General features: G+C 37.3%; 1 protein-coding gene across 1 annotated transcript; it reads left to right on the top strand.

Annotated features, from left to right (window-relative positions):
* Positions 1-10,035: 10,035 nt before the first annotated feature.
* LOC118746230 (troponin C) lies at positions 10,036-16,572 on the top strand. Its single transcript, XM_036480059.1, has 5 exons — positions 10,036-10,174; positions 10,276-10,306; positions 10,364-10,507; positions 12,355-12,606; positions 16,128-16,572. The coding sequence occupies exons 1-5, from the start codon at positions 10,163-10,165 to the stop codon at positions 16,154-16,156; spliced, it is 468 nt and encodes a 155-aa protein (XP_036335952.1). The 5' UTR covers positions 10,036-10,162; the 3' UTR covers positions 16,157-16,572.
* The last annotated feature ends 1,259 nt before the right edge of the window (positions 16,573-17,831 follow it).

The raw sequence follows: 17,831 nt of genomic DNA, 5'->3' as shown, positions 1-17,831 counted from the left end.
TATCGATGGTACTATCGATACTAGCGAATGGTTATATTTGTATGCACTATCGAATGGTTGTTGGCCGCTATCGATAGTCTATGCTTGAGGAAATATATACATATATGAGCCGTCATAGATTCGCCAACAGTTAGCGAGTGGCGAAACGAACGAACTCAATGAGGTACACCCAAACTCGCTATCGTCTATCCGTGCTAGCTAACTTTGTTGTTGCTTTCACATGCAAAATTCTTCTTTAAGCGACCGGACTCAAACATAGCGAGCGAGAAGTGGCGAATCGATGACGGCTACATATATACCAGCTGCATTCCAGCAGCAGTGGGAATAGCAGGAATTTACAGGATATTACAGGAAGCTGTTCCCGCATGACACCTTACATAAAGTTTATTCAAAGAACGTAAATCTATAAGAAGAGACAACACGTTATAATTGTAACGAGTGGGAACATCAGGAGCGTGCTTTCTCTTTCGCCCAAATACGTTTTGTGATTGGATGAAAAAAGAAGGCACGCTCCTCATGTTGACACTCGCTACAATTATAACGTGTTGTCTCCTCTTAAAGATTTACGTCTAAATATTTAGTATTAGCAACGGGCTTTTTCGTGCCTTTTCGTGCTTTTCTGAAATTTTACTGAACGCCCAGGCCCGCACGAGTTCGTGCTGACAGCAAATGTTCCGGACCGTACCCGTACCCCGACGGGCCCCTGCGTAAGCACGGCCCGTGCCCATCTTTAGCCTCGATTGAACAAACTATTCTTATATCGATGAGAAAAGAACAAAGTTACTGATAATCGCTATATAACAATTAGCTAATTCTTCAGGAACCAAACAAAACTAAAAAGTTTATATAAATAGCTTCGTCAATGCATTTTAAAATTATCCGATACTATCGATAGTTTCATTGCAAATGACATGTGTGTGATAGCCCCACATGGGTTTCGATAATTTAGCAGACAGAAAATACTATCGACTAATCGCTTAGGATAGAGCTCCACACCAAGCTTTTGAGACTTGCTAACAGCGCATGATCCAACTACACAAGATCTGACAAGATGAAGCAAAAGAATAAAGTAATTTTCTGGCTGACGTTTGTAATTTCGGCGGCATGTTATTTTCTTTGAAAAGTAAACAAGGAAGATGAAGACGAAGCAATGAGGAAAAAATGCAAGCAACTTTGCGGCACATGTTTGTGCTAATAAATTTACTATTTTGTACGTGTTTTTGCAACAAATCACCGCGCACTTTATTTTAATTACATTTGCATAAAAAATTTATTGGAACTCACTTAATAGAGGTGGGTAACTCAGAACTGTGCTGATTTACTGTGCTGACTCTTAGAACTGTGCCGCACGCTCAGACTCACTTCTGAAAAAGTTTTTAACTCAGTAACTCAGTTTATGTGCTGACAATGTATAGCTCAGTGTGCTACAGAGTCGATATGGTAACTCAGTTGATGTGCTGACACTTGCATAGCTCGGTGCGGCTTGCATTGTTTAGAACTGTGTCGATGTAATAACTCAATTGATGAGCTGACACATTCACACAATACGATCTTCCAAAAAGTACCATAATAGATGGCATCACTAGACTAACCATCAATTGAATATACGATTTCCAAATTTAACAAGAAGCAAGGCGAATAGCCCAGTTATGCATACTTGCACTGTTATACCATTTTTACGTTAAAATCAAAACCAAACAGAATTCTACATGTGAAGTGCTATGCGTTGGGTAACCGCTTACATGCATAGCCCATTTAACAGATTCTTGTATGACAACTCTCAAGCAAAGCTAAGTATGCATAACTGGGCTAGAAGTTAATACATCCAAGGGGAATTATTTTGCAAATGAACTCACCAGTTGAAATAGGTTTCTAAAATTTTGCCGGACAGCTACGAACAGAAGCTAAAGATAATCTTTTCTAAATCGATTTCGATTACTAACATCATCAAAAATTTCGATGTACATACCAATTGTGCGATAGCACACTTGTGCCAGCTCACTGTGCTGACTCATTAAAGTGAGTTGGAGTTACTGAGTCAGCACACCAAAATTTACAGAGTTACCCACCCTTATCACTTAAAATTCGCTGAAATAAACGACCGACAAAATACACATAAAGAAAGAAGCAAATCAGAAATAACAACTTCAAAATTACGAACGTCACACATTTTTTTCTAAATTGCTATTACAAATGGTTGCTTCTCAACCAATAATTTCTGTTCTAATTGGTTCATGCTAACACCGCCGAGAGCAGTGTTGCCGTGACGCCATGAAAAAAATGTATCGTAAAAGAAACAAAAATGGATCAAAGTAAGTAAGTTAGGTATCAAAGAGTCAAGTTAAAAAAAAAACTTAAAAAACTGCTATTTGGTTTTATACCATTGCTTTATATTATTGTCGATAGCCGAAAAATCATGTATTTCGCATTCATACACATACATACATATGTATCTACAACAAGAAAAATCTTTTACACAATTAGGGGATTCACAAGACGTGTTAACCGTCGTAAAATCTTAAGGTTAACATCTTTTTTAATTAAAATGGTTTTAGGGGATTTCTAACTAAACCGAAATTCTTTTAAACTGATAAAGAATATATAATTAGCCAACCCCCCAACCATTTTAACCGCTATTTTACATAAACAAGTGTTAAGCTTAAGATTTTACGACGGTTAACACGTCTTGTGAATCCCCTAAATGTGACAATCTATAAAAAAAATAAATTATTGTTTTTAATCTTGTATAGAGATGAACAAAAAATATATTGGCTGCATTTCTTTATCCCTTCTGAACGTTTGGAATACATTTTTTTGTTTACTTTTTCTTTAGAACGTTCTTGATAATAGGTTACTGTTTATTTCAAACGAATTCAGTTTATTCTGCCTGTGAGATGGGATTGTCTAGAAAGTATGAAGAAACGCAGCCTTTGTATAGATTTTAAAGAAGCTTGAATTCAAACATATGTACATTATACTGCACCACCAAAAAAAGTTGCGGTTTTTCCGCCGCGATTACAAAATTTATTACATTTTAAGACGCTGTTTTGTCATCTGAGGGGACTTTTTTCAAAAAGTTCTTTAAGAAACTATTTTCATTCATAAAAAAAACTCCATTTTTGGAGGTATTTTCAAATCGGTCGAGCTCGCTTAAATCTTAATATTTTTCCAAAATACTTTGGTGGACGTCTTAAAATATAATAGATTTTGTAATGCCAATGGAAAAACAGTACCGATTTTTTTTTCTTATGGGGAGTGATGCAGTCTAATTTACATATATACATATTGTATGAAATACGACAAAATGTGATCAAAATTTCTACTAAATTAACGACACTTTTTATTCAATATCTCCGAAACTAAAGGAGATATCCAAAAATGAAGAACACCATTTCTAAGATATTGATAAGTTTAATATGACTGCATCACTAACTTAATTTTAACTAAATTATCGAAAAAGTTGTAGTCAATATCTAGAACTAAATATCGTCAAAATGGCGCTTACGACAATCTTTTACCCAGGCGACGATACTCGATACTTTTCGTTGGATACCAATTAATTTTGGTATCGGGGCGAATTTTCTTTTGGAACTTTTTCTCCGCTAATATGAATCGCTCGATGATTTATGACTGTATAAACGAGAGCGGCCTTTAAATATTGAAGATGTTATTTTTTTCCTGAAACCAGTATGCAAAAAGCTTTTTTAAAAGATATTTTTGTTGTTCTTGCATTAGGGAATCCATTTTCATGGTCGCAAAAACAAAAAAAAATTAAAGTTCATTGTACGCTGCTCTTAGTTAGTTAGTTCGTTGGGTAACGCACTGCGACCGTTAGGTATATTGTGCCCCTAGCTCATCACAACACCTCAACCAGCCCCAGAGTGTTTATAAACTTCACAATAGACCCCGGGGACAGTGAGTGTGAGCTTCTATCTTGGCCAGACGTTCCCTATGCTCCTATACCTCCAGCGCGCAACGGCCTCAAACTCCATCAGAAGGTGTAGGGGAGTTTCCCTGGCCGCATCGCAGAAGCGACGCAGGTCCCTGGACCAGATACCTAGATGGTACAAGTGTCGGCTGAGCCTACAGTGGCCAGTCAAAAATCCTGTAATCTTTTGGAAGATTCATGAGTAGCCTGTATCTTATCAGATTGCAACCTCCTAATATGCTTTTAGCCTGACGTTGACCCATAGTGCCACGCCAGTGCAGTTCCCTCAGTTTGCAATTGTCCGTTCTGAGCATATCCTTTATGGTACTGGGTCCCAATGCCAGAAAGGGCTCAGGTCCTATCGGGGTCGAGCAAGCCGCTAATCTGGCCAGGTGATCAGCCTCCTGCAACCCTATGTGCCCAGGTACCCACATTAGTTGGATATCATTAACCTCCGCCAGAGCATTAAGCCTCTCGACACACTCCAAAACCAAGGAGGACATAAGTGCCACCTGACTATCACTTAGTATAAGTATCCTTTCATTCCTATAGTTCCTGCTAATGTTAATCGCTGCGCACTATGTCGTCCGCGTACCCTTGGCAACGGACGCCCTCGTTAGTGAGTATCTGTAGGAGTTCGTCCACAACTAAGCTCCACAGTAGAGGAGATAGTACTCCCCCTTGCGGGCACCCTTTTGTCATTTGTATTTGAACGACGCTGTCACCAACTTCATTTTTGGCGATCCTGGTCTGCAGTAACCTTGTTATCCATCGCCGGATGGTTAGCTGAACGTTATGTTTCTCAAGAGCATTATCAGAGGCCCCCCGATATCGAGGAAGGCACAGAGCACCACCTCATCACACTCAAAGGCCCCTTGTATTTCCTCCGTTAAGGCATACAGCGCAGTGTCCGTGGACCTACCCACCCTGTACACGTGCTGGTCGGAATGCAGAGGGGTTTGTTGCAGAGTGTTTAACCTGATTTCATGGTCAATAATTTTGAATGACTTGGCAAGAGAGTAATCTCTTTTACCTGCCTTCGGGATAAAGGTAACCCTGGCCCTCTGCCACACATTGGGAATGTGGGCCAGTGCTAGACTGTCCCTCATAATATCCACAAGAAGTGGAAGTAAGAGCTCCCCGCCCTGCTTCAGTAACACCGGACATATACCATCCACCCCAGGGGCCTTGTACCGTTCGAAGGAGTCCAAAGCCCACCTCACTTTTTGCCGGTTTATAAGGCTTTTAGCCAGATTCCAGTCTGGTTGGGATGGCCTGAACGCACGGAACATCGCTTCTCCGGCGGTTGGAATGGCGTCCGGAAAGTGGGCCGACAGCAGGGCGAGTGCCCTTTCCTGTTCAGTACCTGAAAAAATCCCATTAGGTAGCCTAATAGCCAATCTGGTGCCTGTGTTGTCCCTTGCCAAAGCTTTATCAAGCCTAGCAGCTGCAGGAGTGGATGCGATGTTCTCGCAAAAGTCCTGAAGCTGCTACGCTTGGCATTTCTAATCTCCTTATTGTACTTTGTAAGACTGACTGAGTATTCCTCCCAGTTCCCGGTGCGCTTTGCCCTATTAAAAAGTCTGCGCACCTCCTTCCTAAGAACCGAGAGTTCTTAGGAGGAGGCTGAGCCTTCCCCTTAGGCTTTGATACGGGACAGCTGGACGTAAAGGCATCTAAAATAGCGCCGTTCAGCCTATTAACCCTGTCCTCTAGCGCCATACAATCTACCTTTCTTTGTTGTAGCTCTATCCTGGGTAGGTTCAGTCTAAGTACCTCTTCGTATTTGGCCCAGTCTGTTTTCCTGGGATTTCTCTTAGGGTAACCTGTCTGACAAACAGCTCCCAGTGCAAACCGGATAATCCTGTGATCCGACAGTGAAGGCTCAGATGAGACCTTCCACTGAACGATCAGAGGACTGGCCAGTCTGTTGCTGAGAGCGATGTCAAGAACTTCCTCTCTGACCCTAGGAAGGAACGTTGGTTCATTACCGACATTGTGAATGCTCGGTCTTCGCTAATAATATGTTTAAAAGGCACTCACCCTTGCCGTTTGTGTCCGAGCTGCCTCACTCCATATTGTGGGCGTTTGCATCGCAGCCTAGAATAGCAGGAAGTCGTCTCCTGCGGCAGAATTCTAGAAGCCGCTGTACCTCAAGGGGCGGTACATTGGCGTTGTCTCCCGGGAAGTAGGCTGCAGCCAAGACCACCTCCATCTCCGACCGCCGAGGCGGCCACCGCGTGATGCAGATTGACTATAGGCTAGGCTTAATGAAAACTTATTGTGGAAAGCAACAATAATTTGAAAAAATGGGAATTAACAAGGCGAAGTTAGCACAGTGCGTAGGCAACTGGCTGAGTCAGTGGGATCGTCGGTTCGAATCCTACTGAAAGAAGTCTGATGAGGAAATGTGGTGATTTCCGAAATAGCTATTTATCACTTCTACAATTTTTTCAAATTATTGTTGCTTTTCCACAATAAGTTTTCACTAAAAAAACGTCCTCAAGCTCAATAAAAATTTAACATTGAACCACTGGATACGTTTTGAAGTTTTCTGGCAGCATTTTCATATGATTTTCGCGAAGAAAAGCCTTGAATGTACTAAACGTGCGCTCGACGTGAGTTGATACAAGCGGCGCCCAATTTAAATATGAAACGTTTAAAACTTTCATATTATGAGGAATAAGGGCTTTTTCCTCGCCCTTAACAATTTTATCCACACACCGTTTTGTCTCCAAGCCTACATTAGCTGAGAAAACGGCTTTTCCAGCACCAATTTGGCAATAGGTCCCTGCGCTTCTATAAGCCGCTTCGCAATAGTGGTATTCACCGAATTGAGCAAGTAGCCTGGCACTCTGACCGAAGAGTAGATGATTGTTGACAATAGTCGTTGCTTGAGCTGATCTACTCTTTTGCCAGACGGCCAGGCCACTTGCTCACTTTGGTGAATACCACTAATGTAATGAAAAATAAATTTTGTGTACGGTTCTTAAAATGTCATACTCATGTAAGGCAAAAAAGCCACATTCTCCGCCCTTTACAGTTTTGCCAGGGGCGATCGTAGCCCTGAAAACCATATGGTTACATAAAACGAATATATTATCCAATGGGGGAGCTAGACAAGGGCAAGAAGGCAAAAACATGCCGTTTGCAGAGTTGAGTGTAAGATCAAACATATTTTGCACCGTAGAAGGCCAACATTTTTTGGGAGAAGCGAAATCACCATTAATGTTTGCTTCAGTATTTCACTACTACATACACACTGCGGTTTTCTATACATACTAATTTTGGTAGCGCTTTTTTCGAAACGGGGCATTTATTTTTTACTATTAAATAAAAAACATAATTATTTATTACTTTTTTTTAAAGGTAGAAAGGCAAATAAAAGGCAACATCTAATGTATATACAGGGTGTCCCAGAAGTAACCTGCCAAACATGAGGAGAAGGCAGGTGGGGTGGTCGGCTCCCTGATAAGCAAAAAATTTTCAGGTAAAAGTGCGAGGGAATACTTCACGACCCGGATGCCGACGATTTGGGTATCGCTCTGCATAGAGTCTTTGAGCAGCTCTGGCATTACAGCAAGCTTCACCGTAAATTAGGTGAATATCCGCATATTCATGCGACGTATACTGCGTGTTCTCTGTCATAGTATTAATAACACAATGTTCGAAGGGTCCAATTTCACAAAATCCACTTTCACTAATTCCGGTAAGTAACACAAAATAATGTCAGGAGCAGGTAATAACGTACCTTTGTACTATTTAGCATGTCATTGGTCGGTAACAAGAGCAACTTAAATTTTAATCTATTAAATACATTCTAGCGTGGCTCAGTCCTTTGCCCACAAAAGCGGCTATAACTTTTTTTTTCTATTCGAAAAAGAAAGAGTGGAACCTTTCTGAAATCTTTATTAAATGGGCAATTTTTTTATGTAATGTAAAGTTATAGCTCAGTACATTTTTTTCACCAGAGATAGTCAAACTTGGGGAAGAAAATATCAAAAAGTTAAAAATTGCATTTGAATATGGGTAAGCAACTACCTGGAAGTATTTTACATAAAAAATTTACTAAGTATAGCCTTGTTTGTAGATGCAGTTAAAGAAAATACTTGAAAGGGCACGCTTTTTCTTTAATTAAAAAAAATTTAAATATTTCAAAAAACGGTGACACTTTTACCTGAAAAAGTTTTGCTTTTGCCTTCTCCTCAAGTTTGGCAGGTTACTTCTGGGACACCCTGTATGTATATGGAATCAGGGAAAGCTAAATCGTGGACATTCTTAATCAATTATACCCTATTCCATTAGCAGAAAAATGGCAATTTCCATAAAATCCGTTCCCTGGTGATTACTTATACTGGGGCGAAGTCGATAAGGCTATTTGCTTTCGGTGGAGTTCTTGTGAAGGCTTACTTATCCAAATGTGATCAAACATATGTATGTGCGTTCTTTGGTCACCAATGCATCAAAATCACAAACTCGCTGCTTTGTCTCAGCGTCCTCCCCGTCCATCGAGACGTGCGTACAAATTAGGCTAAATGTTAAAATAGCCTTCTTTACAATAAACATGTCAAAATACTTTTATCTGATTTATGCTGAAAATTGGGCTCGGTGCCATAAAAAACCACCTGCTTTTATCTAAGTTGGCAGACATTATGGATTTGTGAAATCCCTTTTTGATAGACGGTGAGTCAGCCACGTAGCCACGTATGTAGCTACGTTATAAAAAGGGACAGCTTGGAGAATATCGTGTTGTCCATGGTAAGCAGGATTGCTTTTGGACTCCTTATAGTTTCGCGCTGCTGTTTCTATACAAATGTTATGTCTAACTACATATATTTATGTGTAAAGAAAGTATATATACATTTGCAATTATCAACATTTTAGAGCAATGATATGTATAGTATAAATATGTATAGTATAAATATGTTTGCATGTATTTATTTACATATGACTGCATATAAGACGATATGTATGTAGTATTTACGTATTCTTTACAAATGCAGAAAGTAAAAACTGACAGTAAGAGAACTCGTTCAACCCACATTATAGACGCTTCTCAGTTCGTCTGCAATCCACTATATGCCAAATGGCGATCACTACAAGATCCATCCACAAAAGAACGCTGTGGCATGCTCGTGTGCCAGCAATCTAGCAGCCAGGCTGGCCGGCAAACATCCATACATACAAATCTACATTAGGGTAGTATAATATTTTCTTTTTCCAGCCACACGCCAGAACTGCAGAATATCGAATATGAGGAGACCCGTAGTTTAGCTCTCGGTATGTAAATAATTTATGTTAACCCAACAGAAAATTTGTAACTGCTTCTTGTGTAACCCGGCGGTAAATCTGTAATTGCTTCATGTGTGTACAAATGAATATTTCTGAGGTGCAACAGGGCTATTTCAGAACCATTTGGGGTCTAGTTCACCTCTAATTTAGGGCCATTTCGGGGCTAGTTCGAAATTATTTCGAAACCTGCGCATTGCCATTTCAGCACTAACTACCAGTTTGGGATCGCCGAACTATTTCGAGACTAGCTGAGGACTATTTTTAGAACATTCTGGGACTGGTTCGGATTCATTTTGGGGCTGGTGTATGGTCATTTTGAGAATCATTTAAAATGATTTTGAGCCTGGTTAAGGTGTCTTTTAGGACCATTTCGCGCTAGTTTGCATTCATTTTGGGATTAATAGGGGACTAGTTATGGTTCATTTCGGCGTAGTTCATGCATATTTTGGGATGATTTTAAAGTTAAATTTCCATCATAATTTTATTATTGGAACATTTCTGAAGGTAAATATTCGTATTCCATCAAAAAATAAAATGTTGCTTTTTGGACCACTCTAATGTACACACATACGTATTTAGTACGTAGTTATGTATATTCATGCGTATGTGCAGTGCTCTTTTCACGAATTTACAGCGTTTTCCATCGCAACAACAATAATAACATTTGCATATAATTACTGAATGTGAAAACGCCGACAATTCTGGATGTTTATGCGATTGTTGGAAAAACTTGGTGTACATCCATGCCTACATTGCGTTCGTATGTGTGTGTGTGTGTTGCTATCAGATCGGAGTGATTTTCTTTGATATTTTGGAACGTGTGCCGAGCAACATACCGCCAGTTGGAGGACGAACGTTGGAGCTTCTGGTACACTGCACAACAAAGTGTGAAAAATAAAATATAATTCGCTTTGTCAGTACAGGAAAAAAAACTTGGTGAAAATGAGTTCCGTGGTGAGTTTTTTTTTTTTGGATTTCCTTATAATGTTTCGCATTGGTGATTTCTTTTAAAAAGAAGATGTGTACATTTATTGATTTGTATCCTTGTTTTGCAGGATGAAGATCTGACACCTGAGCAAATTGCAGGTTTGTTTTTCGACATAAATATTGTGTTTTCTTAAAGTGATGTGAATATATTTTTAGTGCTCCAGAAAGCTTTTAATAGCTTCGACCACCAGAAAACCGGTAGTATCCCTACAGAAATGGTGGCGGACATTCTGCGTTTGATGGGCCAACCCTTCGATAAGAAAATTTTGGAGGAACTCATCGATGAAGTTGATGAAGATAGTAAGTGATTAAATACTTTTGATTTAAAATTTTTAATTTTACACAATTTTATTTAGAGTTTTATTTTGGGGATTATAAAATACTTTTTTTTTAAATTTAGGCGTTACTACAGATACTGAATAGAAAAAATATCAACTTAAGGAAAAAAGGAATGTATTTTATCAAAGTCATGATTTTATTATTTTCAAAAAGAAAAGGACGAAATATGTCAAATATTTTTGTGCGGAAAATTAATGGACATATTTTCTTTTTTATTTTTCGGCATTAAAAAAAAAAATCGCTAAATATCATAAAAAAGCCCAAATTTGGTCATTTCTTTTCGCCTTAAAAAAAAAATAAATCTTGAGGAATATAGATACACATGTACATATGTATTTTCTGCAATGAGAGAGGATAAATTTAGCGCAAGCAGGTTTTTTCACAATGTTTTTTTTTAGATTTCAAAATCTAAAAATAACGTTTAAATAAAAATATAGCTTCAACAAAGTCCATTAATTTTCGCTTCGACGAAAAAATTTGTGTATCCTAATATTTTATTGTATCTGTAAAGAGTAAAAGTCATCATGATTCACATACATATGGATGTGTATGCTTGCGTTTGTACGTGAATATTGGGGTGCTCCTTAAATTCCAACAACTAAATTTTACATGGGACAACACTTTATTTCGTTCTATTTACAAAATAAAGATATTCACGAAAGTTTTAAAGTTTTCAAATAAATTTAAGGGTCACTACCAGGGTTTTAAAAAATTTAGATCTGTTAAAATTTACATATTATTGAAAATTATTCATATTAATCCATAGTCATCACAAATGGATTCATCATGCAATATTACGCTCCAAAGACTGTCCTTTGTTTATTTTTTTTTTTTCGAAATAAGCACTTAAAATTTTCCTCTAAGTTTCAAGTTTACAAATAGATATCCTGAAAACTAAGAACAAGCTCATCTATAGAGGAGAGTTAATATGGCCTTCCAGAGCACAAAACGAATTCTTTTAATAAGATATAGCAACTATGTAAAATTTTAATACATGTTTTCAAACCCCGGTAGCGATCCTTAAAAATTATTTTAAACTTTTTTAAGGAACACCCTAATACATATCTATCGTTCTTGTCTGGTTCCGATCCATGGAAAAATTTCTTACGGCTTTATACTCTTTGTACATATGTATGTAGGGATCACTCTCAGGGAAGCGTAGACATTTTTTGCTCGAAAAGAGGTGCACATTCGAAATTAGAATTTGCTTCGCCACTACTTACTTTTCACCATAAAAAAATATAAAAAAAAATTCAAAATGCAACCGCATGAAAATAGCCATAATTATGTTTGAAATTTATTCCAAACAAATTTGTAAGGCACTTCAAGTAAAACTATCTTCTAAGGATATTCAGGGATACAAATTTCAAAGGACATCTTTCAACAACTTCAAACCGAAAGATCGTTAGTAAAAACCTTTTTTTGATTTTGCCTCACATTAATTTTTGGCTGGATATTCATGTTGGCATAAGTATAAAGTAATTTCATAGATTTACTAGAAAATTAAAATTTTTTTAAAAATATTTGTTATTCTGCCTCGCATTCATTTTTGGCTTACTACTCGTGTTGTCATGCATATAATGTACTCTTATAGATTTACTCGAAAACTAAGAGCCCCCCTCCCCCCCCCCCTACGTTATCTTCATTACAGATTTTTTTTATTGGAAAATCAGTTCCATTTGAGCAAAGTATATTAGTAAATAATTTATTTTTATTAACTTATGTATTTAGTCATTCCTCTGACAATGATTTAGTTTTATTTTCTATTAACTGAGAGTTTTTTTTTTGCTTAATCTTTTCGTTTCCAGAATCAGGTCGTTTGGAGTTCGAAGAGTTCGTACAACTGGCTGCCAAATTTATCGTTGAAGAAGATTCTGAAGCTATGCAAAAGGAATTGCGCGAAGCCTTCCGTCTTTATGATAAACAAGGCAATGGATTTATTCCTACATCTTGCTTAAAAGAAATTCTCAGAGAGTTGGACGATCAATTGACCGAAGCAGAGCTTGATATTATGATCGAGGAGATCGACTCGGATGGTTCTGGCACAGTGGACTTTGATGGTAAAAATATTGCTAAAAATCTGAACGTACTAGGGGTTCGATCTGTTTGTGTGTGTATGCGAATGGGTCTTACGCGCTTCTAGACGCAAGGTCATTCGATAAACTAACCTCTCTAGAAAAATAGACGATTCTACGGATTTGTAAATGGTCAAGTGCGTGTTGAGGGCAAAATGAAATTTTGGTTGAGCTCGGGTAGAAGGGAAATCAAAAGTTCAGGTTTCAGCACCAATTTTTGTCCGAAAAATCATGAGCGAAACAAGTTCAACGGAAAAATTATTAAATAAAAGTTATAAAGAACGGCATTTAGTATGCCTCTAATTAATACACATATGTATGTATATAGATACATATACAAATATGCATACATAGTACGTATCTACATGTTTTACGAGCGACACTTTTATTGTCTCCGAATTTCGATTGAACACTGTCATCAGAAACGGCAACGGTTCATGTCGCCGGATGCGTAGGTGTTTTTGGACTGTACAATTTTCGTTTTGTTAATTAGCGTAGTTTGACTAATTAAAAACAGTTGATGTGTTGGGAAATAAAAATTAAGTGTATGTTAGCACTCGATGAGCAATAGATATTGAATTATTTTTACTAGATTTTCTAGACATGCGACTTTTTTGCAGTAGATATCCAAAATTGTCAGTGGGCGTGCAAAATTGATGGAACTTTTCTTTCAAGAGATATGTATGTATTTACATACATTAGTATTGCTATGAATTTTTATTAGATTTCATAGATTTCACTTGTCAGAATCAAATCTAATTTAGATCGCTGATTCCGAGCATATTGTGTTACCACTTAATAGATTTTCTTGGAATGGTAAATTCAGGAAACCCTCATGAAGTTTTTAGGAAAAATTCGTGTTGGTAACAATGAATTTCCGAAGGCAATTGATGTCGACCCCCAAAGAGTTCAGCTAACTCATTAGGGTAGCAAGAATATTAAGCCGCAGTATGCACGGGTTTCCACCAGTCAAAAGGACTTTGCTATGACTTAAAGCGTTCAAAGACCAGCTCCCAGCTGCCTTTCTCCTTTGCGGTTTTGCGCCAGTGGTTCATCCCAAGTGCGGAGAGGTCCTTCTACACCTGCCTGGGCTCGTAAGTGCCCTTGCTCTCGTAGTTCATCAGTGGGTGTGGAGTTGAAGGAACTTTTCACCGGAGCGCCGTAATTCATGCGTACAACATGTCCAAGCCAGCTAAATCGTTGTATGTTCATGTCGAAGACTTTTTATGTGTTGCCAAGAGATACTTTGTGTTGCCCACGTTCACCGCTATACCAACCTCTTTTTAGCTTCTTTTTCTAAGCTGCAATAGGTGCTACTGCAATTATTTCTTAGTATGATGACGATGCTGAGAGATCGCCCCATTGCGGAATACCTCTACTCAGCTTACGCTGGGTGGGAGGTGCATGTAAGAGATAAGCCTAACTAAGTTGTTCCCGCCTTCGAGCTTGTTCAGCGCTAATATTATCGCTTCGCATAGCAGTCTGTATATCGAAAGCGAAGTTTTTGTCCTTAAAAGCTTCCTTTGTTAACAGATGTATGGAAAGCAGATTGTACTGCCCTTCATGCAGGCATATATGTATGTAGATACATTTTTAGTTTGGTAAAATAATTTTTAGAGGAATTTTTTAATACAAATTTGATAAAAAATTTATAATTGCACTAGTAGCGGAACTACTAAGAGGGAATTTTTTTTATCCGAGTGCTTAAATGCGGGAAACACTGCAGAAACACACAGTCTTGCATATGCATGTATAAGTGAAACCATTTGTACACAGGTACATATATACATTATGGTGGTCCAAAAAAAGTAATGCTCCCACAGTTAGGTGGGTTCTATACCGAAAAAATATACCCCTTTTTAGTTTGAGATAAAAAAATATTTAGAGTTACATAGCTCAAAGCGCTCAAAGTTTTCTTTGTATTTTATACGAAAAAAAAAAACAATTTTTCGTAGAATTCTTGAAAATCCATATTTTCCGAACGGAAACTGTTCGTTTCAGGAGAATTCCCAATAATAATACATAATACCCAATTGTTTATTTAGCCAGTTTTTAATATCTAGCTCTTTGTTATATAGGTAAAAACCTAAAAAATGCAACGGGGACCCATAAATAATCTTTAGCATTAAAAAATGGTAAAATAAACAATTGGCTATTATTATTGAAAGTCTCCTTGTTTTTCACAAAGGTTTTCGATCGAAAAATATTGATTTTCAAGAATTCTCTACTATTTTTATGAGAAATTGTTTTTTTTTTTTCGTATAAAACTAGATCGGTGTCACCGGCTTCGCTGAGTGTATGAAATTTCTACGTGCAACATTAGGTGTAATTTATTTTATTTAAACTCAACATACTTAAAATATGCGAAAATCAGGAGACTTTAAATTTTTTAAATATCTTAAAAATTTTCTCTCTTGTGATACTGTTTCATACTAATGTACATGTAGTTTAGAAATGAAGCCATTTAAAAATCATTTCTATTGATACCCATATTGTAATAATTCATTGAAATGATTGACAATTTTTAATTTTACATTTGAAACCGTTAATTCCTATAATTCAAGTTGAATTTGAATTTTTAAACATGTGGAGTCCCTGCTACACATATGTTGCATAGAAATAAAGCCTTTTCAAGACTCTTCCGATTAAAACCTAGTTTGTAATAACTCATTAAACATAATATAATTGTATTCGAACTCAGATTTAAAACAGGTGGCAACCCTCTTCAAAAACCTCAGAAAACTCTACATGTTCAAGCTGAACATTTCTAATTTGAACTCGACTTTTAAAACAGGTGGCAACCCTCTTCGAAATATTTTCCTATTAAAACCCTATTAATTCCCTCTTATCTGACGTCCATATTGTGATACATATTCCAATTATAAAATTCCTTTAATTCAAAATCCTCATACATGAACTGAAGCCCTTATCAAGAACATTTCGATTTATGCCCGTATTGAAGTAATTAATTTAAATTAAATGAATTAAATTTTTAAACGGGTAGCACCGCTTGTAAAACACCTCAGTAATATTTTAAATGTTCAATCTGAAGGTTTCTTAGCAGTCTTTCATAAGACACCCATATATACATTTTTCAGATAGCTTGCTAATAATTAATTTAAATTTATCTTTTCGAACAGGTGGCAACCCTTTCAAAAATACTTTCAAACTACAACTTTTTAAGCCTCTTGTCATCCATTCTTTAAAATAATCTTCAAATTAATTATTCCCTTAATTCAAGTCGAATTTATCTGTATCTATACTATTTATATGTATCTATACCAAGTTCCTGTAGTCTATGAAAAATATTTTCTGATATATGATGTGCGGTATGAAAACTCCGTTTTATGGGTAGTGCAGGGGTATATTTTTCTGGTATAGGGGGTGAGAGCTTTAAAATTCCGACTTTACTTTTTTTTTTGGACCACCGTAGTATACATTCATATCTACAGTATTGCATACATATTTTTATTTATTTATTATAAAATTTTACTTTATTATTGCAGAGTTCATGGAAATGATGACAGGAGAGTAAAATTAAATTCGAAATGGTGTTTATTGTCGTCGTCACCAAGCTATCTGATTGATATTTGGGATATACTGCGAAGACGCCAATAGAAAGTTGCATAATTGCTTGCCACTGGCGGGTGTCAATCATTCACTCATATACATATTCAATATATAAATTTGTACATAATATATTCGTACTATATTGTTGAGGCTTCAATTGTTATACTAACTTAAATATTTTGGGTTTAAGATTTCGCTATTTTTTTATTTGTATACTGAAATTTGGTAATCATACTTTAAACGTATACATACACCCATATATGTAAAATATTGTATTTACTTCATACGCCATAAACATATCGTTGGTGTTCACCAAATATGTTGCCCATAAAACTAAAAAAACTTACGCATTTAAAATAAAAAGATTTTGATTGAAAAGAATTTTTATTTTACTAGAGGGAGTTGAGGTGGGCAGAGCAGAGCCGAGCTGAGATTTACTGAGTTGATTGGAGTGAATTGAGGTGAATTGAGGTGAATTGCGTTGAAAAACATAACATAATATAACATAACATAACATAACAAAACACGATATAACCCAAAACAATAAAACACAACACAACACAACACAACACAACACAACACAACACAACACAACACAACACAACACAACACAACACAACACGACACAACACAACACAACACAACACAACACACAACACGCATTATTTCCTTAAGTTGATAAAGAGACCATAGCCTCTGCAGAACAATGTGCTTACAGCTGGGATTATAGAACTGACACTAAATCATAAGGATTTAGCTAGGGAAGCAAGATGTGGAAGACGATTTAAGAAATATTAAGTTTCAGATTATCCCCTGTGCTAAGTTTGCTTTAGGGCGGGATCTATTAATTGCCTTCACCGTATGTTTTTATTTGTCCGGGTTGTTCTGGAGCAGTTTTTTGTCGGAATCAGGCACGAAAACAACGCGTGCAGAAACCAGCACTGATAGTATATGGCGTCCATTATACTGTTTTCATGCCTCTTTTAATCAATTTTAAATCTGCACGATTTACGAATAAACCTAAGTAGATTTTTGGGTATACATATAAGAGTTAAAGTGTTCGTCTCTCAACGCATCGCGGCCAAATGCCTCAAACTTATTTCTTGAAAAGCAGGGACAGAAGCATAAAAGGCGTTCCCCGTCTCTTCCTTTTCATGGCAGGATGGCAAATGGAGTTGTCACGGGCGCCTATCACAGTTCAACAAGTTGACTGCAGTTCCGTGTACTTAATGAGAGAAACAACTAGAAATCATGTTGCAAGCTCGCCATGTTTGCCAAGATAATTTAGTTGAGACTTGCTTAGCCGAACTAAATAGTTTGGAAATAGAGGGCTGGCCATTGCCTTAAGTGCAGCTTGGCTATCCCCCAGGGACGTAGTCCATACGCTTGAGGATTGCAAGTACCTGGAAGACCGAAGATGCCAGATCCTGACCCAGAGTCAGTTTTGGAGCAATCAGATTCGACAATGTTTGGGTTCGGACTCAGTGTTGTACTTAAACCAGAATTTTGCCTCCGGGAACTTAACGTTATAGAATCTCTTCAACAAAGGCAATGGTGGCGTACTATCCTGCGGCATTGGAAAGATACAGGGGCTCAGATCTCTGCCTCCAGCAACTTCTGTCTCGTCCCACTCAATGCTT

The sequence above is a fragment of the Rhagoletis pomonella genome, unplaced genomic scaffold (genome assembly GCF_013731165.1).
Source record: "Rhagoletis pomonella isolate Grant_MI unplaced genomic scaffold, Rhpom_1.0 Rhpom_scaffold_00010, whole genome shotgun sequence".
Classification (NCBI taxonomy): Eukaryota; Metazoa; Arthropoda; class Insecta; order Diptera; family Tephritidae; genus Rhagoletis; species Rhagoletis pomonella.
Note: the sequence above shows the minus strand (reverse complement) of the source record. Positions and strands in the feature narration are given on the sequence as shown.

Excerpts from the sequence above, each read along its gene's own strand:
- LOC118746230 (XM_036480059.1), top strand. Across the intron at positions 10,508-12,354 it reads CGATGAAGTTGATGAAGATA|AATCAGGTCGTTTGGAGTTC; the intron begins GTAAGTGATTAA and ends TTTCGTTTCCAG. Across the intron at positions 12,607-16,127 it reads TGGCACAGTGGACTTTGATG|AGTTCATGGAAATGATGACA; the intron begins GTAAAAATATTG and ends TTATTATTGCAG.